The sequence below is a fragment of the Ascidia mentula genome, chromosome 6 (assembly GCF_947561715.1).
Source record: "Ascidia mentula chromosome 6, kaAscMent1.1, whole genome shotgun sequence".
NCBI lineage: Eukaryota > Metazoa > Chordata > Ascidiacea > Phlebobranchia > Ascidiidae > Ascidia > Ascidia mentula.
This window is the reverse complement of record NC_138571.1, coordinates 5,358,363-5,380,221: the sequence shown is the minus strand read 5'-3', so window position 1 is coordinate 5,380,221 and position 21,859 is coordinate 5,358,363. Positions and strand designations below refer to the sequence as shown.

Sequence of the window (21,859 nt, the reverse complement as noted above, 5' to 3'; positions counted from 1 at the left end):
AATGTCCTTTCGCGACGTAAGCAGTTACGTCACAATAACGTCATTTCGAGTCGACATTTCTACGTAAACATAACGTTATTACGAATGTCCAGCCAATGTTGGTTTTGAACGTGACTGCACACAACGTCAATTCTACGTATGTGGTTGATGTTTTGAAAAACGTTTTGAAGACGTAGCTTTTAGTCGACAGATTTACGTAAACATAATGTTATAATAAATGTCTAGGAAACGTTGGTTTTAAACGTTACTGTACAGAACGTCATTTCTACGTAAGGCCTACGTGGTTGACGTTTTTGAAAACGTTTTTGAAGACGTAGTTTCGAGTCGACAGATTTACGTAAAAAACATTCCGACACTACGTATAGACCATAACGCAACCCGAAATCTATGTCGAAACTACGTCAAAATGTTTGCTGGGTGATACCACTGATAGAGATTAGTGGACAGTCACTCACGCGCTTAGGATAATTTAAACTTTACGCCGCCTGATATTGCAAGTTGTCTTTCAATTAAAAAAGTCTGCTCATGGAGTCAATTCAGTAGCTATTGTAAGGAACACACATGGGAAACTTGGTTTTGTAGAACGGCATCAAGCGAACTCATTTGAAAAGACAAAAGCTGCACGGTATTCCAGAAATTTGAATCCTGAATCGGTCTTGTCATAGAAATTTTAAGCAAACAAGGAAGTGGCGCGAAATTTCTGTTGTTGTTTGTTTGTGTTTTGGTTTCATGTTTTTATTTTTGCTACAGGACACTAGGACAGTAGTAGTGCAGACTTTTTTTTTGGTCATCTTCTCCAGATTTCTGCATATTTTCGATTTGTGTGTTTGCTTTTTCATCAATTAAATTATATAATCAGTAAATGATACATCCTTATTCCTTATCTCTCCCTATTTTTTTTCCAATTCGGCCCAATCGCCATTGGCGGTCGCCAACGTGAACATGCCAGATTGACAAGTTTGCAAAATAAAATATACAAATTTATTGTAAATTATAGTAAACCAACATCCACAAACATATATTTTGGCCTAATCCGTGCAAGTAACACACATCAAACAGAAAGTAGCAGTTGTTTGTTCAAGCTGTCATCCTTATTTTCCTCTTGCAGGCAATAAGGCATGGTCAATAACATAAATGAATTTGATGAAGATCAATCTCAGGTGACTCATCAAATAGGTTTAATTAACTATTATTATGAAGAAAAGATCATTTCAAGATATATCGAAGACATCATGGGAAAATTATAGCATTAATTTTTCTGACCTTTTGTCAAGGTCAGAGTCACCTTGCAGAAAGTTAACAAAACGCCAACATAATGGTAACCACACAGCTTGTTTTTTGTTGTGTACATAGTTTTTGTATGGTAATGTAACAGATGATTTTTGGTGAATTGCACAGACAAACTGATATTTAAGTATTTATTTTTGTTGTATATTCCGATAAAATGCGAAAATTTGTCATTTTTTTCAATCACGTAAGTACATAAGCAATGATATTAGTTTTTTTTAATAATTAGTGGATATTTGTTATTATAGATTGCGTTGATTTTTCATTATCACAAGATGTAAGTATAACATGGAGTTCAAGTGAAGATGAAAACAAAGAAGAAAACAACAACTTGTCAAAGAGAAGTTTATCTGGTAAATTGTTATGGTTTTAAAGAACTAAGATTATAAATGTACTCATAAAAAATGATGAAAAAATACATGAGCATGTTGAATAGGCCATGATTTAAGTGAAGACCACACAAAATAATCAAAAGAACATTTTCACCATAGTTCACATAATGTAAGCTGAAACATACTCGAAGCCACAAGACCTAAATTGGCAAACATTAATTATTCCTTTGTTCTCCTAAACAACAAAATGAGTATAACCATAACTCTCACAATGTTTTCTTCAAAAATATTTTTTTGGCTTTGCAGTTTTGGTGTCTCTTTACAGATGCTGCAAGTGTTATAATTGTTTGACAACATTCCACCAAAATATATGTAGCTAAACGAGTATTTTGATTTCAACCTGTTTTTAATATATTTTGCAAATATTTAACTTCTGCCGCTGAAACATCTTGTTTGAAAGGTAAAAAACAATCCCAACGCATTACTTTAAATAGTTGAGAATACATATACAATCACATTGTTTTTTAATATTGGGTTTGTTTTTTCATAATATAGGGTTTATCGTAAAATACGTATACATAAGCAACTAAACAGTCTTGTGTTTTTGTAGAGAAAAGTAGTTCAATATTTCGCTTAACTACTGTGCGCTACCTGTTTTTTAAAGCTGAATTTGCATAGCAAATATGTCCAAAAAAATTATAACCGCATCTAAGGGTTTTCATCAATTAGGTATACCAAAACCAAACACCCCCCCTCATATTTTTTCTCGATCTGTCACTGTATATATATACTTGAAACCCGTGTGTCTTAAAAAAATATTTCTATTCTAGGCAGTCGATAATTTGCCCAATTTTATGTGTGCATTGCTGCAGATGGCAGACTCAGCCCAGTAATTGTCAGTTCCACCAAGATGTCCAGTGCTGTTCATGGAAGTGTCCTAAAAAGTACACCTTCAGGTTTGTACAAGAAACCTAATGGTGCATGTTGCTTAGTGGTATTTTTGGTTTAACTTGAGACTGCTTTCGTTGCAGGAAGCCCTGTGCTCACCCAAACACGCTTTTCAACTGTTCAAAAAAAATCGAAAAGAAGGCCTTCACTTCTCCCTCTAAGTCCTATTACACCAGGTTACCTTTGAATTGGTTGTTATTTATATGAGGAGTTCTGGTAAAAATCTATCAGTCACTCTTCTAAAAATCAGATAAAGCTTATTGCCAAAAACTTTCACATGAAAACATCCATCATGATGTGTGACATTCACGTTATGATAAAAATTCCACTCATATGAGTTTTGGAACCAACAAACCTTTGTTGTTTTTAACTTATATATTACAACATCATCAGTTTTGTCTATAGAATTATAAATATCAGATTAAAATCTTGTCTGTAGCTAATTAAATAAATAAAAATGTTGTTTTCTGGTCCAGGTGCTTGGGACAACATTTCGTTTGCACATCTAAGTCACATTTCAATATGTGCAAATGATGAGAGCACATTTGTTCAATCTGAATTTGATGCTACCCCGCTAGCAATACCGCTGGTAAGTCTGTCAAGCTGAGATGTTTACCAACACGTAGTTCCAGCAATTTACCAGTGCAAGTTATAACTGGTTATTAAAAGTGCTGTCATTCATTAAAGCTCTAATTTGCAAACCATGCTTGTTTTTGAAACATTCTGTTTCAGGATTTGTACAAATTACATGCTGAAGGATAAAATTACATTGGAACTAAATAAATAATGGTTTGATTATAATGTCTAAAAAGTACAGTGCTCAAAATGCTGACCCTAAAAAGACAATTTAATCACTGTGATTGCCAGGACGACAGCGATGAAGAAAATGTTTCTGAATTCCACGACAACCACACACAAGAAGGTGAAACACTGACACAAGATGACATTGAAGCTGTCACAACTCAAACCTCCGATCAATCTCCAAAACACGGTGTATGACCATTGGAATTTTGGTGCCTATTTATATAGATAAGACTGCATAATATTCATGTTATAATGTCATAATTCCTGTACTCCTAAGTGGAACTTTAATACTTCGGCCAGTTTTGTTGGTGAGCTCTGTAGCACAGTCAGTAAAGCAATAGATTTTGGATGTTGTGGGTTGAAACCTGGAGGGAGATATTTATTTTTTATTATTGACTTGACTATTATGCTTGCATTGACATCTTACATTTTAAGACTTGTGTTCTACCCTTGCCATTGTGAGTGCATGATATGAAATAGTTCCGAATCATAATCCAATCTCAAATAAATTTGTGGCTTGATCAGTTGTTTTGAATTTCTGTTATCAATCTAATATGTTCAAATCTAAAAAAACTCTTATCAATGTAAAATGTTTCCACCCTTTTTCTAGGAAAGAAGTGAAACAAGTTTAAACCTAACAATATCTGAAGACACTTCCACCCTAGAAGATGCTATGCCAACGCCTCATCCAACATGCAGTAATAGGATGTGTGCTGGACAGAAAGGTTCATCGTGGATTGAGTCTCTGGTTGAAAAAATTGATGAAAACAACACTAACATTTCTGCAACTGACTGTAATGGATTTCTCCAAACCAGTTGTTATGATTCAAGCAAGAAGCAGAAGTTTATCAAGTAAATATTTAAATGTTCCTAATTAATGTGTGCAGATCTTTGATTTCCCAATAAAAACATGAACTAATGGAACTTTCTGTTTCTGGTCCACAAAAGCTTGTAACACTTTCCGTGCATTCAATGTATATATGTAATAATTTTGTGTACATTATAGAGGTGGCTTGGCTGAGCAACTCCAACATGTTTTACGTCAGGAAAAGAGCTCCAAGGTTTTGTTTCAGCATCAAGCAAAGGAAAACAAAGATGGCCAAAGTAAATAAACTGTTTGTTGCAACTTGCCGACCCTACAACTAAACTAAAATGGATTTCTGCTTGTTCTGTAAGAAAAAAACCCGAGTCATTTGTGGCAATGACTGTGTTTGTTTCTCCGATATATGTATTTTACCTCCAATTAGGCATTGTTAGTTTCACTGAAAAACAACGCGCTTTAGAACAAAATAAGTAAAGCAATACATAAACTGACATAAAGGTTTTATGACTTCACACTAGTATCCATCCTGATCCTGTCAGTTGCTGCAGACTGTTAAAAACGTAAAAACGCAGATAACTCTGGCAAGACCACAGGGTATGCTAACGGCATTTATACTTTTTCTACTGATTACTCATGGTATTTATGTGTTGCAGTAAACCGTTGTTGTTTGAAGTTGCGGGCATTGTCACATCACAGAGAAGGGGGACTTCATATTTTGGAATGTCAGGTTTGTTTTGTATCAAACTTTTGTAGTGTATTGGTGTCAACAGGCTACTGAACCATTAGCAATTGTAACATGCGGATTTTCAGAGCAAATTTTGGTCAGGTGTGCGGGCTATCCTATCAGCTTGATGAATACCATGTGTTATATATATATATATATGTATGTTGCATGGCGCTGTTTGTAACAGACAGTGTATTCGCTTCCAGCTCTTTGAAATTTTTGGTAAAATAATGGTTGGTCCACACACCCAGAACTGGATGCCTATATGTAAATGTGTTACTTGTTTTACCTTCTTAACATTCATTAATCCATACCAAAGTACTCTTTTGTGTTACAGGCGAGTTTATTTGACTTTCTCTTCCTAATGTTAAAACAGCAATGTAAAAATTTACTCAAGACTTTGTACAGGTTTTCACTTAACTCAAAATAATATTAATACCATGGCCTCTTGTCAATGTCTAGGTTGCAGAAAAAGGAAATCAAGTTCAGATTGATGATAATTTTGTGACTCTTCTGCTTCAGCATGAAGTTGTCGTGGAAGCGAACATTAATCTACGATCCCAGTTTATCATCCATCCTCCTTGGTGCAAATTATAGTTTGTTACATTTTATCTTGTTGGTTACGTTAATTGTATGGGGCAAATTTGGTGTGACAAAATTATCCTAGTGACAAGAATGAGCTCATCAGTTGAGTTTGGGGTCATTTTGCTCCAGATATTATATAGCTGTTTTGTTAACACTTAATAAGTACATACATTAACCACATAAAAACCTTACGATCCTCAGTGAAGTTTTATTTGTTTGAATATGTATAGGAAAACTGTCCATCTTGAACAGCATTTACATCCTGTTTTATTATGTGCAAACCACATTCGTCTGGAAAAAGATGTTGTAACGAATAAAGGAACTTCTCCACCTGTAAGTTTTGTCATTGCTTAGCAAATCATGCACTGCTTGTTTTTCCATTTGTTGTATTGAGATTGATGGTTTGTAAAGTTTTGTTTACTATGATTTTTACAGCCACATTCTACCCTGACATAGAAATGTTTGTAAATAAAAGTTGTAGACTTAAATTTCTTAATTCTGAAGTTAATTTTCGCAGAAAACAGGATCAGTTGAAACTAGTTCCACCCATGACATCAACCTGAATCTTGCTTGTGAGAGCTTGCTACAAGCTTTGGAAAATACTTCTGACCAAAAAAATATTTGTTTGGCAGCCACTGTTCAAAGAATTTACCAAAAAATGGACAACAACATGTCACGGTATGCCCCTCAATTACTTTGGCCAATATCGTTGGATTAACGTCATCCATAGTTCACTATCACGTCATAACTCTTACAAATCTGTAAAAATGTGCCGCCGAATTTAAAACAAATTGTGTGAAGTCAGATCATGGAGGAATGCCCTATGGTGATTACTGGCAAAGTGGGTGAGACAGTAATATTATGTTTCCATGTCACGATTTGGCTTAGCCCAAAGTATTTGGTCCATGTCTTACGTTCGTGGCCAAAAACGGGTCGTGTTTCCATGTCGCGTACACATTCAAGCATAACAGTGTTTCACACTTCGCTGGTCAATTCCCGGGGTTTGTGTAAGTGCGAAAACCTGGCAAATCGTCTCTGTTGGTCACCAAAACAGGCAAATAGGAGTGAAATGACGGTCCATATGGCAGTTGTATGGAGGTTAATTGCATTTTATGTATTTAATGGCCAAGAGTAAAGAGTGACTTGGAAAAGTTATAATTAAACATCTATTTGCAGTATGATTTTAATCAGTTCAAAGGAACTTGGGCTTTACATTGTGTACAAACTTAATATCTGTATGATTTAGAAATCTGGTGACTCTACTGTGTCAAGATGCATTTGGAGTTTTCTTCGAATTGGAAGTTGCACAAAATCTTGCAGACTGTGCACCTTGGTCGCGGTCGATTGAACATGGTGAAGGGCAACGAGTTTTGTTTCAAAATATTTTTGTGAAAGGAAGAACCACAAAAGCACAGTATGTACAGCAATCCTGTTTGTGGCCATAATAATTGAGTTTCTGTCATTAGGCAATTCCTTTTTGTCTTTCCTTATATGAATGAAATAATAAGTAGTCACTTGTAACTTACTACAATTGTACAAGGTTTTTACCCATAACTGCCATTCTGTTTTAGGTCACCGAGGTTGTTTTCATTAATTTCATCAATTTGGAATTGTGAAGGTTGTGGATTGCTTCAAGTGCAAAGTAGTCAATCACAATCTGATTCATTGGTAAAAATACTTTATCCGGCATTTTAAGAAAATATAAGTTTGTGTAAAATTGTTATAGTAAAACTGTTGGTTTATATCCACCTTAGTAATTGTTGGACAGACTTAGAAACAAAATATTTAAATAAACTAAACAGCATTGAAACATTTTGTACAAAAACATTGTGTGCTTATTTAAAATATGCGAGAGAACTTTGTATTTTGTTTCTAATATAAGATTTGCTGGGACTGTAATCTGGTTCATACGTTATGTTCTAGAACAGGGTCTCCAAACCTTTTTTCCTAAAGTACCACATATATACATCTAACTAATGAAAATTGGGGCCAGGTTAACTATCTACGGCAAGATAGTTTATTCCAGTATGTACAGTGTGTTTATAGTTGTGATTTGTCACGGTCAAAACGTGATATAAATGCAATGCCAAAGGTGCCTAAACTATAGTGACGTAAAGAAACATGATTTACCAGTGTGATGTAAACAACTGTTTTGGGGCCAAAGCTCAACCGGCCAGATGAACTAACCTTCCTATTCCAATTCTAGAACAGAACTGTCATCAGTATTGAAATATATGTAGTGCATCACATCGGTCATCTTTTATTTTAGGACCAACCTTCACAAACCAATTTACAACCACCAAGTTTTTGTTACGTGTTGTGTGCCAAATGCAGTTCAAAACCTGTGTTTTCATCAATAAATCATGCTGACACACATCATCAAAGTAGCCTGAACAGACCAAATGCTGAAGGATCAATTACATGTGATATTCTGTATGTTCCAGTGCAGAATTTGTGCGAAACAACTGTGCAAGTTTCAACAAACAAAAAATCAAGGTACTTTTTGTGGCAAGTTTATTAATGACAACACACATTAGGGTTGTTTTGTCAGATTGCTTGTGTGTATTAGTGGCTAATTGTTAAATGCAAAAAAGTATTTTTTTTAAAAGCTTGAGCATTTGTGCTACAATTTTAATCAGATGGCCCTTGTTTGCTAGCTTACAAGACAGTAGTTGACAGATAAGTCAATGAAACACCTGGTCTTTACACATTGAAGAATTTTATAAATGTAATCCTAATATTTACAAAAATATTTAGATTTCAATTATTGTCAATTGTTTTTCACTTGTCTTTGGTCTTTACAGATTGTCCCTGGTTGGAAAAGTTATTCATCATCATTCGCACAACACAGCATCAGACAAAAGCACACAAGTAATTTCTCCTAACCTCATCTGTGTGGTGACTGTGAAACAACAGTTGTTACTTGTTAACATACAAAATCCAGATGGAATTGAACACAAAATCATGAAGGACAATTGCCTTTTGCTGAAAGATTTGTATATTTCAAATGGTATAACACCTTATTCTATTGTATGAATACTCCTCTAAATGCACACCAAGCATATTTCAAATAGCTTAAAATTTTTAGATGGTCAGATGTACTTTGATACCTACAGCACCATGACACATTTGAACCCTGGAAGGCATGACTGTGAAATAGCATTGAAAAGTGTTTCTAATCCCCAATCCTGCCTACAATCAATATTGCAGTTGAAAAACATTGAATTTTGTTCCTACAATGACTTGTGTGAAAACACAAATATTGGAAGCTTGGTTTTTGTTCAGGGTAAATTTTTACAGAAAACCATTTGTGCAAATTTGTTCTAATTTTCTGTTATAAGTTTTAAATCAATGTTGTAGAAACAGCAGTATTCATTTCTACTTTCAAATTCACTGCCATTCAAACATTATAAACCAGCAGTGTGCAAGCAGTTGTGCACTTTGCACTTGCAATAAAGCTTTTTATTTGTTGTCAAAAGGAGTCATAAGAAAACCTGTGCGACCTGAAGAAACGTCAACTGAATCAAGTGGTCAAGTGACTTGGTGAGCTTCTGGCCAATTGTTACTTCTGATTATTACATCACAATCACGCACCACACAGTCCCCCTCCCCAGCCCTATAGGAAGCTGCTATGACTCAATTGTTTGGTCGACGAAACATTGCGCAAGTCACATGAGCGGCATTTAAACAGAGGGACCTGGTGGTCAAAAGGACAATTTTGTTTGTTTTTTTCTTTATTTTTGCATATCCTATTTTGGCAGCTCCATATTATGCACCAGACAGAGCACATTAGATTTGTGTTTGCATATTCTTGGCCAAAAACTTACACGCATTGACAGTATTTTTCCATGCAAACTGTCATATTTATATAATTTTGTTACACTTATGTTGCAACAAAGCATTTATAACCTGACATGTTTGTGCCATTAACTATTACACTGTTTAGCAGGACCGGATTTGAGGAACTAAAACCTGAAGTTACGATTGAAGTTTCACCATCAATCTACCTAGTGGCCCAGGTACAAATACTTTTAACAACCTGGTAATTTCCCAACTGTCTTGCCTGCTGCCAAGCAACGGGAAATCAGTCAACACCTTGTTTCTGTGCAACACAAACTTTAGGCTATTTTATCATGATTTTAAAAAACAACAGTTAAATTACAGTAACAGTAGAAAAACTCAATGCAATGACACTATGCTTCACTAGAGAAAGCATAGTATTGCAGACCTTTGTGGCCCTTGTGTGAAATAAGTTTGCTTCCATATAAAATTTAAAACTATAGTGCATGGTCTACAAATCCCCTGGGCACCCTGGTTCAACTGTATACCTCCAGTTTCAAATAAATTTGTTTGTTTTGTCAAAAAAAGATATAAATATTTCTACCTGGTTTTTCAGCTTTCAAACTATACCTACTGGAACCTGGTAACTGACGGAAATTTTGCTCAGGTAATGCATTGTGCTTTATAATATTTAACACAGCTATTTGTTGTGGTAAGTGTAACAAATTGAAACAAAACAGAAATTATTTGTGTATTTTATAGGAACACCCCCTTGAAGATGTTCTCGGCTCAAAATTTGGGCCAATTACGTGTTTTGTGTTTGCCAAAAAGCAAGAAGATAACATGACACTGTTTTATGCCGAAGAGATTTCCTGTGTCACACTTTGATATATTATTTTTTTTTCATGAACTTCCAATTGATTGAATTTATTCTTTTATTAACAAATGTTCTTTTCTATTTTGTGTTTTGTATGTTAGAAAGAAAAGTCAGTTTTTAAAGGGGAAGCATACGGTTGTTTTATTTCCATAAATAGAAAACATAGTTACCGCTGTGTCATCATATCACCTCAGTGTAGAACCACACATCACCCCATATAAGGTGTAAGCCATCTGTTATGGAGCCCAGGGAACAAAGACATTCTCCCATATGTGCTGTTTTTTACTGTTGGTTGAACTTTGTACCAGGTACACAGAGAGGTTTATCTCTCCAGTAATGTGGGTGTACGCTGGTAATGTTTAACTAATATGTAATTGATCTGTGGTCTTGTTTTTCCAACTTACTATGAAAGGTTTATTGGTGGTATTTGTTGACTCAACTGCCTGTGCACGAATAGCTTGCACTTTTGCTAATGAACTCTAGTTTCCTCCGAATTTTCTCCAATTATTCCCACAAATAACAGTCAAACACCCAACCAGGTTTTAATTTACTTTACTTGTCCAGCATTTACAGGCGAAGAAGAAGATTTGAAATAGTATTAAAACAATTATCTAACAAGAAAAGAAAACAGCACATGGCATATCTGTTAACAAAAGTGGGGCAAAAAAACTTGCAACAAAAAAAGCAATCCTTCTGTGAAACATTTATAACCAGATCACCAGTTATGTATACCTTTCACAAACAATTAGCAAAAAGCCACAACACCCATGCAAAAAGGCACTAGAAGTCTAACTATAATAACACATCTTTTTGAAAAGATGAATAAAAGCACAATAACAAAAATCTGAAAACAAAGTTCATATGATACAATTGTCAAAGTGAAATAGTTTTTCACAATTTGTGTTGCTTTTTTTATGGCCATATTGGCGCCTATACATAATATAAAGAATCAACATTTAGAGTCAAAAGGTTACATAAAAGAAAACATTAAATATAAAACTGTTTTCCAAACATGCAGTCAACCAGGATGGAACATAAAAACGAAGATACAAGTATTTAAATTGGAACATTCTGCGTCAACCAACGGAACTTAAAAGAAGACAAATGTTGTCCACATTGTAAATAATCAACAACAAAATAAATTCACGCAGTAACTTGATGCAGTGATTTTAAAAGGTTTTTTAATGTAGTCAATTCATGGCTAAGTTCATTGACTCGCTCGTGTAAGCGAGAATTTTCAGATGTTAATTCTTCGACTTTATGTTGTGTTTCAACTGCCTTTTGTTTGGCCTTGTCGCGACTTCTGCGAACTGCCACATTGTTTCTCTCTCGTTTCTGCACATACTCCAGTGTTCCTTTCATAACAGATTTGTTCTTTTTGCTGATTCCACCACCATTCATAGTTGGGTTTGATCGTTTGAGGGATTTCGTTGATAAGTCACTGCTAGATTGGCTCGAAGGCACAAATGGCTTTGGTGAATTCTGCAATTCCTCCTTGACAAAAAGAGCATTTGAAGGGTGAGGTTGCATAGCCTCTGGGTCAGGCTTGATAATCACAGGCCCACTTTGAAACTGCTGATTGCCTGTAGGGTGAACAGCAACAGATTTGTTGGTGGCAAATGTGTTTTTGGATTCATCACCCCATTGCTTGGGGATGGCAAAACTGTTTTTAGGCTCTTCCCCTCTCATTGTCGAAAACCTTGAGGCAGACATAGGAGTTGTTAAACTGTCAAATTGCAGGTGATGCGGAGAAACTGGACGAAGTTTATCACCCTGTGGAGTCACAGGTGGTGTGTTGTAGTAATTAAACGGAACAGGAGAGCACGCAGCTGATGAACACGCCGACTCACAGTTCGATTTCAGATCGTTTGGTGGAGCACTGTACCAACTGTTTAGCTCTTCGTCAAAATCAAGCACAGGGTCTTCTTTCTTTGGATCTTGGCCCAGTGGGGAATTGGGTGGGAAAAGGTTCTCGAAAAGATCGTCGCTGCACAGTTCAAGGTTGCCGCTTACAAAACGTGTAAGGTCAAATGACTCTTCATTCTGATATAAATCAGTGAAGTCGTTGTGTTGTTCCAAAGACATAGGATTACGGCATGCACCTCCTCTGTTTAAATTTGGGTCAGATGCCATTGTTGGCTGACATCATTTTAAAAATGCGCCCACAACTTCTTAATTTTCTGTACAACACAAATTTACAATAATGAAGCATTAAGAGGAAACATAATAACATGCATTTTTATTGCACTCGAATTAAAACACAATAAAATATCTTGTTGACATATCTTGCTTGAACTCAACTCACAATATTTAAACTTGAAGTATCAAGATATACTGGATGGGTCTAAGCACTTCAACACTAATCTATTCGGAATAAAGGCGTGACGACAATAAACTTTGTTTTTATATGGCAGTATAACACCTACGCACACATGACTGGTATCTCATGACTTCGATGACTCAATTTTTTGGCGAGAAATTTGGCATCACCTCAAAGCACTTTTTACGCAGGATTACAACTAAACTGTCGATTTTAACCAACGCACTCTATTAATGTACTTTGTGCAGGTACACGTGTCCAGTTTTGAAGCAAGCAAAAACTACCTCAGCAGCTCTTTGTTCACCCACATTAATATTATTTCATGGGTCCAAATCTGGAAAGTTCCAGTTTATAAACTATTAAGTCACCCCGAGTGCAGTATTCTTCCGCCAAATAAAAAACAAAATTTTCACGCTTATTTTTATGTATAAAAATAATTTCGTTGCACAGAAATTATTTTAAATAAACATTTAATATCTATTTATTTACAAATTAGAAAAATGTTGCATTTTTAAGATATTCGACTGTAAATAGGCCCGGAATGGATATCATGCAAGTGTTGCGCAATCCATCGCGGCGGGGGAAGCCCCGTTTGAACAGCACCTCGGACAAGCCCAAACTTGTCCTATTTTTACTCACGCAATGGATAGAAATTTATAAACAATTCATTGTCAAAGGTGAAACTGCGACGTGGTGATGCTTTTTATAGTAACAATACTTTACGATTTTTCTTTTGTGGTTACCGTTGAAAAAAATTTTTTTTTCCTTCAGCGTAACATTTAAAAATATTCTTGATACAAGACAAGAAATTGCATTCGCTCCGTGATCAGAGTATTATCGAATTTATCCTGCTGCCTCGGAGAAACCAGTTTCTCTCTGTCAAATATGTTACCTCATTCTTGCGCAAGCGGTCAAAGATAGTTTTGTCCGTTTGCCATAAAAAATACTCCTTCTTTACAAAACCACATGATTACTGCATGGTTGCATACGTCGCTTACTTCGAAGAAAGATTTGTGATTATTTTTATGAACATTGTCAATTATGAAAACCCGTTCTGATTTTGGACTTGCGTGATGAAAAATTTATTGAAAGGTGATTGCTCTTTCATCAATTGCGGATGGTCATTAATATATGTGGCCTAGTGATTTCCTTATTTCTCCCTTGTTTTCTCTATGACCACCCCGATAGTATCGTCCGCACTACCCGTCTTTCGACCGTTGATGGTGAAATACTGGGAGGTTTAAATAACCTAATTAAACCAGTTGCAAGGTGCAATATCTAACCGTTAGTTTTATCAAGAGATGTATAGACTTGTTGAAAGTATACAAGCAAGTATTAAGTAGGCCGGCCTACATGTAGTTCAAAAAACATTCTGATATTTTCTTGTTTTTGTGGAAGGTCGAAAAACAGTAGCACAGAAAAAATATGTTATTCCTTTAACAAAGCAAGATTATTTCAAATAAAACTAAAATGCATTGAACCCACTTGACTACATCCAGAATATATTTACATATTTTCAAACACTTAAAACCACTATTTTGGCTGCACTGCAATTCCGTTGGTTAATCAACTCAAAAACTAAAAGTAATGATTGGTGTTAGGCAATTACCTGTGAAAAAGCAAACCATCGATCTCTTTTAAACATACGTTAACAGAAAATCAATAAATTAAATAAAATAGCATAATATTGAAAATCAGTCAATCAAACTTAACATTCGTTTGTTTTTTTCACGTATGTCGGATGATTGAAAGTAAAAGGCACTATTGTCAGACTGCAAATAAAAATTGCCAAAACCGTCACATATCATGTAACATCATTTCAAAAAGATGTTTACATTCAAGCAACTCCTGGTTTATATCACAACCGGATACGTCTATTGAAAAAAAAACACCTGGGAAGATATTTTAAATTACTAACTATGCGCACAAGTCCCAAGTACTACATTAGAATGACTTTAAACGCCAGCATTTCCACGCTTTTTTGCTTCGGGGGTGACGTCACATTCGAGTAAGTCTCAAACCACTTTCCGGAACTAATAATATTTTGAAACTCTCTGTATCTTTCAAGAATTTAGTGCTATTTAGCGTGACAGTAATAAAAATCGGTAGAGAACCTAGGTATTCTGTCAGAATGACTTTAAACACTGGCCTTAGCACGCTATTTGTTATTGGGGTCATCTTTACATTCGAGCAAGTCCCAAACTACTTTCCGGAACCAAATTGCCCAATGTTGCTCCTTTTCATTGGTGTGTAGATAAGTAGTGTTGTTGACGAACGCAAATGATAAATGGCGAAATTTATTTTGATGCGATTCTCCACAACATCCTTTGAAATTTTGACGCTTTTTTAATCCGCTTTGCAACAACGCCAATGAAATGTCCGAGTAAAACCCCTTAAACCGCTACGTTTGAAGTCATTTTGATAATATACGTAGGACATCTACCTATTTTAATTACTTTAACGACAAGCAGCAATGAATTCTTGACAGATACAGAGAGTTTCAAATAATTGATCGTTCCGAAAAGTAGTTTGAGACTTGCTCGAATATGAAGTCACCCCTAAGCAAAAGCCGTTGAAAGGCATGCGTTTGAAGTCATTCTGATGCAGTACTTGGGAATTATTCGTGGTTAATATTTAAAATTGTCCTGCTGGATACTTTTTTTCTATTTGATATGCCCTATTGTTACAAAAAATCCAGGAGTTGCTTGAATGTGTATGTAAAACATCTTTGTGAAATGGTGTTTATTGATGTAGAACGGATATTACGATTTTTTTGGAATCTGCCACAATGACAATAGCACTGACCAGGCGACATGTGGCCAGGTGGATTTGTTTATGTTTACGTGGGTGGTTCCGTTTTCTGGTTATATGGTTATCAGGATCACAAAAGTGTGACCTAACGTATTATTTGCTTTATTTTTCCTAAAAACTATTTTTTTTGTTCAAAATGTTACGCAATGCCATTGTATTGGAAACTCTAAAGAAACCAAGCACAGATTGAGAACGAACCACAGGCGGTTTACGCCTTTACACTTTTCGTAACATTATAGCCTACTGCTTTGCTTTTGTTATTATTTAAACGGGTTCGCATTCATACTGGTGTTTTGCCACGTTTTTGAGGGTACAAGTCATTCTAAAGTGTAAACATTTTGCAGCCCATGTCAGTAGAGCCAGCATTTTACTGAAAAAGTTCCACTAAGGTTTTATTGTGAAATTTTAGCTGGTTACTTTCAATATGCGCATAAATAGAAATGTAATTCTGTGGGGTACTTCTCTACATGCAACTATTGAACCAGATTTTGCTTTTCAGTGATTGGTTGTGCTGAAATTTTAAAATAATGATAAGGGGGTTAGGTCCAGTTCAACAAGCTGCCCTTGGGACACTTTTTACTTGGGGTGTCACTGCGGCAGGATCAGCGCTAGTTTTTATTTTCCATTCTGGACAGAGAAAAGTCCTTGATGGTAGTTTAGGTTTTGCTTCTGGTGTCATGCTGGCAGCATCATACTGGTCACTTCTAGCCCCCGCATTTGATATGGCTGAGTCAAGTGGAATCTATGGAAATCATACATACCTACCAGTTGCATTTGGATTTTGCCTTGGAGCAGCTTTTGTGTATTTTGCTGACATCGTTTTACAGCAGCTTGGAACGCCAAACAATGTGGTTGTTGCATTGGGGGAAAACCCAAAATTGGAAGAAGAAAGTTTTATTGTTCCTGGCGATGACATAGAGGTGGAAAGTGGTGGGTCATTGAAAAAACGACATGGTACTAAAGATCGAGAGGCCAATGGCTATGCAAATGCAACAACTCAACAAGAAAACAGCGAACAAAAGAACAAAGTGTTGTCATGGAAACGTATTCTGTTGCTTATCATTGCCATCACCATTCACAACATTCCAGAAGGTCTGGCAGTTGGAGTTGGCTTCGGTGCAGTGGGAAAATCAAGGCTGGCCACATTTGAAAATGCGAGAAACCTGGCTATTGGTATTGGACTTCAGAACTTTCCTGAGGGCCTTGCTGTAAGTCTCCCTCTCCGCGGATCTGGTTTAAGTGTTTGGAAATCATTTTGGTATGGACAGCTAAGTGGAATGGTTGAACCAATGGCTGGAATCCTGGGTGCACTGGCAGTAAGTGTTGCTGAGCCACTTCTGCCATACGCTCTTGCCTTTGCTGCTGGGGCTATGATATATGTTGTCAATGATGACATCATACCAGAAGCTCAGATGTGTGGCAATGGAAAGTTAGCGTCTATGATGTCCATTGTGGGATTTATTGTTATGATGTCTATGGATGTTGGACTGGGCTAAAGTGTTGTCCGGTACAGTGATGCATTCACATCATAGTTGAACGGGCTGTTGTGTAATATTATTGTTAGGAAAGAGTTTGTAGCTCTTCATAAATTATACATTATTACGCTGTTTCACATAATTTTTGTGCCTGGGTAATCTTCTAAAGAATGGTATCAGGCATCAATATTTCACCAAGAAAAAGGTTTTCACAGAATTATGAATTACACCAGATGTCATGTTGTTACATTGGGTCCTTGTTGTAAATGATTTTACTTATGAATATTACCTCCTTAACCATTATTGGCTTCTCTTCAAATTTGCTACACATTGTGCAATCACCTATTATGTACACGACATAGAATTATTTGCAGCAATCAAGTACATCTTTATCAGGCCATTTTGCTGTCAATATTTATTTAACTTTTACAACCATACATTTGTCAATACATTTTGGGATTGCGGGGCAATGAAGCATTGGTTGATGCTTGACTTGCAATGTAAGTTGTTTAGTGCAGCTGTTCTATTATATGTGAGTTCTATTATATGTGATTTCACTGCAATATTGTCACCAATTAGTCAATTATCTACAATTCTGTTGAGTTACACTTTTTTAATTTTGCATTTCTGGTACATACATAGGTTGTACTTATATGTACAATGCAGTGTCCTTATAGAGTTTTTCTGAATGGTGCTTTGGTAGCTATATAGCTTTCTAACAAAATAAGACATTTACATCCATTGTAAAATTACTACTTCTGTGTGTTTGATGTCAAGCGGTTGAATTTCTTCATGCCAACTAAGGTTATGTGCAATTTAAATTTGACCAGTGACAATTCCTTTTGTTGGTTGAATTCCAATGTAGCTGATAGTGTTTAATTGTATTGTACACGGTATCATGTTGCCTTTGCTATTATTCTTGCACCCATTACTTTATCAGTGCCCTAGATTTTATTTATATCTTGTAGTGATGCAGACAAAATGGTGCTTAGTGCTAAATAACATATTATACGGGTGAAATGTGTACTGACAATGGGGGATGAAGGGGTTGAATTTTCAACGCTTCGAGAAATTAATTGCACCATTCACTGGTTTCAACACTGGAATGTAAGACAAAGAGGAATATTTTTGAATGATTTGCTAGCCAAGGCACTTCCAAGTCAAGTAGGTTAATTGCAATTGGATAGAAATATATTTGTATATTGTCCGACTTAACATGGCGAAGTTTCTTTCAAATGTTCTTTTGCTTAATATGTACATACATGTCTTCAAACTTAAAAAAAACAATTTGGAAGTAAGAACAATTAAAAACTAAAATATAGAAATGTTGGGAATGCTTCAGTTTGATTTGTATTTCTGCCCAAATTTTATTGCCTTGAAAATGTAAGTTTTTATTCCAGGTCGATCTTCTCCTTGATGCCGTCAGTGGAATGAATGTAAGAGATCAAGCTCCAAATATATTCGAATGCCAACTTCGTTTGTTCACTCAGTGGTTTCAGGAGTGGTCGATACCAGAAAGAAACTACTTTGTAGAAAAACTGAGGTCTTTCGACCCTGTGTTCATCGAGCAGTTTTATGATAATGTGAGAAGACGTGGAAACCAATCCTGACAGAAATCTCTAAAATATTGAAACAAAAATTGTTGTCGCCAGAAGAACCATTTTTTAAGTGACTTTTTATCTTAAAAACTAAATCCTTGATCAAATGTTTAATAAATCTATCTATGTATATGCAGTTTCCAATGTTATTCGCCACTTAAATGATCAATTGCAATTAAATTTGGTTTTGTTTGTCTTTATTACTTACAAATATTTACTGAATACTCGATATTGTTTTACATGTTCTGTTTTGTGTAAGGGTAAAAAACACCTTTTTGCACTACATAGGCTATATTTGTTCAATTGCATTGTTTTATCATTTTTTCTGATCGAATGGACTTTTTTCCATTTTTGAGACATTTACAGACTCCTATTTTGCTCATCCGCTGTTTTTTCTTGTACTTTTCTTTTGAATGTGTTATTAAAACAAATAACTTCCTATTCATTTTGTTTTCAGCATGAAATATTTAGTTTTAATATGGTTGGTTGTGATTCTGGCTGCTTCTGCTTTTGGGAACTGTCCTTGTGCAACAGAAGAACTCTGCAAGCCAGTTACCAAAACATATGATAAAGAGCTTGTTACTTTTGGTGGCAATTCAGAATGGAAGAAGTGGAATTGGACGGCAATAACCAATCTTGTTACTTTGTGTGATTTAGCCACTCCAGACTGTCAAGCTCTGTATTGTTATGCTCATTCTAAAAATGTGAGGGTCACCAAGTTAGTCAGTGTTGGTGTCAATGACTTCGTTAAACTCAAAAACACGACTTTTCGCCATCAAGTTCTTAAAAGTTGGTTGGCATGGGTGCAAAATTATGATCTTGATGGAGTCAACATTGACATTGAAGGATCTACACATGCAAGGGAAGTAAAACAGGCAATTACAGACTTGACAAATGAGACTTACGTCGCTCTGAAGTCACTCAATCCATCCTATTCTGTAACATGGGATATTCCGTACAATCCAGTTGCTTCATGGTGTGTTGATAATTCATGCTTTGATTACGTTTCACTTGCGAGATGCACAGATTATATGATCCTAATGGACTATGACATGCTAGCTGGTGGTGCTATTGCTAGTTCCAATAGCCCATACAGTCTCCTTCCACAAGCATACGACAGTTACATCAATAAACTGTCTATAAATGCCAATCACCTGGTCATGGCATTACCATGGTATGGTTATGATTTCACTTGTTCGTATTTCTTTAACAGCACCGGTGACAACTTGTGTGTTGTACAAAGTCACATCCAAAGGGGGTTTATGAACATGATGGAACTTTTTAAACAAAACATAGGTGGCCTTAAGTGGGACCGACAAGCAGAATCTCCCTATTTCACCATTAAACAAAATGGTGTTTACCATCAGTTGCGATTTGATAATGTGGAAAGTCTAAGCATTAAATACCAACTTGCAGTTAAGTTGGGTTTGCACGGGTTGGGTATGTGGACTGCTGACCATTTGAATTACACATGGACTGATCCAGTTGTAAAAAAACAAACCGTATCTATGTGGGATGCTTTAACAGATTATGTTTTCTTGTTGCAAAGAAATTACTTTTGGAATAATTAAAGACAAGTGTGTTTTCTTAACTGTTTTAGATTTAGCCGCATGTTTGGGCACTGATCTAAAAGTTAAATTAATTGGAATTACTTTAAATATGTATTTCTTTTATTATTGCAATGATTAGGTATAATTAATATCATCAGATTATCTTGCTAAAACTGCCCAACTTCTAATCCCTGGTGGTTATCAAATCTAAACCATGTTTATGCCAAATTTCTGTCGACTTGTAAATTTTATGCAAATTTGTTGTTTATGGACATTGCTGTTTAATAATCAAGTGTTACTGTGAGCAAAAATTTATTTGCAGTTTATTATTGTAGAATAGTTGTTCTTTTTCACGAAAACTTTTAAAATTTATCTGTCATTATAGACTGGAACTACAGCCATGGATCAGAAAGTAGTGCTTTTTATGTTTTGTACTATTCTGTTGTTTGAAACTGCTTTTGGATTTGTGAAGTGCCCATGTTCAAATGCTGATCTTTGCAAACCAATAACTAAGCAGTACAAAAAAGAACTGGTTGCTTTCGGTGGTGCCCCAGGGTGGAAGGCATGGAATTGGACGGAGATTACCAATGTTGTTGCCCTGTGTGATCTGAATACAGCAGACTGTCAGGAACTTTACTGTTTTGCTCATTCTAAACAAGCCAGAGTCACTAGACTTGTGGGCGTTGGTGTATACGATTTTATAAAACTGTCAAACAAAACCTATCGTCAACAAATAACAAAAAGTTGGGTTACGCTAGTACAAAATTACAGTTTGGATGGTATTAACATTGACATTGAAGGTGCTGCCTTTACTGTGGATGTAAAACAAGGAATCACAGACTTAACAAATGAGTCTAACATTGCCCTTAAAGCAATCAACCCATCTTACTTGGTGACGTTCGACATCCCCTACACACCTTATTTGGTTGGTTGCTTCGATGGCTATTGTTATGACTATGTCTCACTTTCAAAATGCACAGATTACATGATTGTAATGGATTATGATGCAACAATTGATGTATTGGTTGCAAGTGCAAACAGTCCAATTAATCTACTCATTGAATCTTATGATTTGTATATCACCAACCTGTCCATTGACCCAAACTTACTGGTCATGGCTATTCCTTGGTATGGTTACGATTACACCTGTAAGTGGTTTCTGAACAGAACTGGAGACAATCTTTGTGTAATTGCCGGAAGTCCAAATTCACAACGAAACTTCAAAGATATCATGAAATTGTTTCCGCAAAACATAGGTGGTTTGAAATGGGACATCAACACAGCATCACCATTTTTTACCATGAAAGAAAGTGAAGTTTTCCACCAACTGTGGTTCGACAATGTTGAAAGTTTGACCATTAAATACCAGTTGGCCAGAAAACTTGGTCTTCGGGGTTTAGGTATGTGGACTGCCGATAGTTTGGATTATGTGTCAACAGATCCTGCTGTTGTGCAACAAACCACAGCCATGTGGAACCAACTAGTTGCATATTTACAAATGCTGTGATCAATTTTTGCAGGATGTTCGATTATATGTACCTCACATTCTTTGACTGCAAATTTTTTCCTAAGTTTAAAATTATAATACTGTCAGAATATTGTTTTTTTTAATCAAAAGGTTGTAAATTTAATTATGACAAGTTTCCAACATAAAAACCTAATTTTTTGACGTCAACCAAAAAAAATGTTATTTATTTACATAATTATGAAAATTCATATGATTGTGTTTCACTGTTTAGTCTCCTGTGCAATTAAATTTATACTGAAACATTTACATATATATTATATAGTATTTATTGTCATTTTCAATGTGTTTTCATGCATTTACAAGCTATATACAGGGTCATGATTAATGGATTTTTTTGGATGATTTTTTGCTGGATATTATAAATATTGTATTTTTCCATTATATGTGATTATGCAAAACATGCATTGCCTCTTATTG

The 21,859-nt window shown here is 35.6% G+C and overlaps 6 protein-coding genes across 11 annotated transcripts; 5 read left to right on the top strand and 1 right to left on the bottom strand.

The window, feature by feature from the left end:
• The first annotated feature begins 1,113 nt into the window (after positions 1-1,113).
• On the top strand, positions 1,114-10,413 carry LOC145905370 (DNA repair-scaffolding protein-like). 6 transcript variants are annotated; one of them, XM_082992548.1, is made up of 21 exons: positions 1,114-1,318; positions 1,536-1,640; positions 2,492-2,575; positions 2,651-2,743; positions 3,044-3,156; positions 3,435-3,560; positions 3,982-4,223; positions 4,378-4,475; positions 4,848-4,921; positions 5,381-5,502; positions 5,734-5,836; positions 6,021-6,181; positions 6,750-6,917; positions 7,075-7,171; positions 7,773-7,999; positions 8,308-8,513; positions 8,592-8,789; positions 8,983-9,046; positions 9,450-9,522; positions 9,900-9,950; positions 10,046-10,413. In XM_082992548.1, the coding sequence occupies exons 1-21, from the start codon at positions 1,195-1,197 to the stop codon at positions 10,169-10,171; spliced, it is 2,655 nt and encodes an 884-aa protein (XP_082848674.1). In that variant the 5' UTR covers positions 1,114-1,194; the 3' UTR covers positions 10,172-10,413. The 6 variants fall into 6 exon arrangements, with proteins under 6 accessions (XP_082848674.1, XP_082848675.1, XP_082848678.1 ...); XM_082992549.1 differs by having other exon boundaries at positions 9,453-9,522; positions 10,046-10,412; XM_082992551.1 differs by having other exon boundaries at positions 1,121-1,160; positions 2,450-2,575; positions 10,046-10,411.
• A 270-nt stretch (positions 10,414-10,683) lies between these two features.
• Positions 10,684-12,760, bottom strand: LOC145905384 (uncharacterized). Its single transcript, XM_082992572.1, has one exon. It carries the CDS (start codon positions 12,291-12,293, stop codon positions 11,304-11,306), a length of 990 nt encoding a protein of 329 aa, XP_082848698.1. The 5' UTR covers positions 12,294-12,760; the 3' UTR covers positions 10,684-11,303.
• Positions 12,761-15,794: 3,034 nt separating this feature from the next.
• LOC145905386 (zinc transporter ZIP11-like) lies at positions 15,795-17,734 on the top strand. The gene has a single exon (XM_082992574.1). It carries the CDS (start codon positions 15,819-15,821, stop codon positions 16,785-16,787), a length of 969 nt encoding a protein of 322 aa, XP_082848700.1. The 5' UTR covers positions 15,795-15,818; the 3' UTR covers positions 16,788-17,734.
• Positions 17,735-17,795: 61 nt separating this feature from the next.
• Positions 17,796-18,785, top strand: LOC145905402 (uncharacterized protein C14orf119-like). The gene is made up of 2 exons (XM_082992592.1): positions 17,796-17,930; positions 18,167-18,785. Exons 1-2 carry the CDS (start codon positions 17,799-17,801, stop codon positions 18,374-18,376), a joined length of 342 nt encoding a protein of 113 aa, XP_082848718.1. The 5' UTR covers positions 17,796-17,798; the 3' UTR covers positions 18,377-18,785.
• A 37-nt stretch (positions 18,786-18,822) lies between these two features.
• LOC145906976 (di-N-acetylchitobiase-like) lies at positions 18,823-19,948 on the top strand. Its single transcript, XM_082994423.1, has one exon. The coding sequence runs from the start codon at positions 18,823-18,825 to the stop codon at positions 19,933-19,935; it is 1,113 nt and encodes a 370-aa protein (XP_082850549.1). The 3' UTR covers positions 19,936-19,948.
• Positions 19,949-20,291: 343 nt separating this feature from the next.
• Positions 20,292-21,845, top strand: LOC145905378 (di-N-acetylchitobiase-like). Its single transcript, XM_082992564.1, has one exon. The coding sequence runs from the start codon at positions 20,315-20,317 to the stop codon at positions 21,419-21,421; it is 1,107 nt and encodes a 368-aa protein (XP_082848690.1). The 5' UTR covers positions 20,292-20,314; the 3' UTR covers positions 21,422-21,845.
• Positions 21,846-21,859: the final 14 nt, after the last annotated feature.

Bases quoted from the DNA above. Each gene is read 5' to 3' on its own strand.
- LOC145905402 (XM_082992592.1), top strand. From the start codon at position 17,799: ATGGGGGATGAAGGGGTTGAATTTTCAACGCTTCGAGAAATTAATTGC. The intron at 17,931-18,166 runs GTAGGTTAATTG...TTTTTATTCCAG, and splicing joins CCAAGGCACTTCCAAGTCAA to GTCGATCTTCTCCTTGATGC.
- LOC145906976 (XM_082994423.1), top strand. From the start codon at position 18,823: ATGAAATATTTAGTTTTAATATGGTTGGTTGTGATTCTGGCTGCTTCT.
- LOC145905378 (XM_082992564.1), top strand. From the start codon at position 20,315: ATGGATCAGAAAGTAGTGCTTTTTATGTTTTGTACTATTCTGTTGTTT.
- LOC145905370 (XM_082992548.1), top strand. From the start codon at position 1,195: ATGAAGAAAAGATCATTTCAAGATATATCGAAGACATCATGGGAAAAT. The intron at 7,172-7,772 runs GTAAAAATACTT...CTTTTATTTTAG, and splicing joins AATCACAATCTGATTCATTG to GACCAACCTTCACAAACCAA. The intron at 9,523-9,899 runs GTACAAATACTT...CTGGTTTTTCAG, and splicing joins CAATCTACCTAGTGGCCCAG to CTTTCAAACTATACCTACTG.
- LOC145905386 (XM_082992574.1), top strand. From the start codon at position 15,819: ATGATAAGGGGGTTAGGTCCAGTTCAACAAGCTGCCCTTGGGACACTT.
- LOC145905384 (XM_082992572.1), bottom strand. From the start codon at position 12,293: ATGGCATCTGACCCAAATTTAAACAGAGGAGGTGCATGCCGTAATCCT.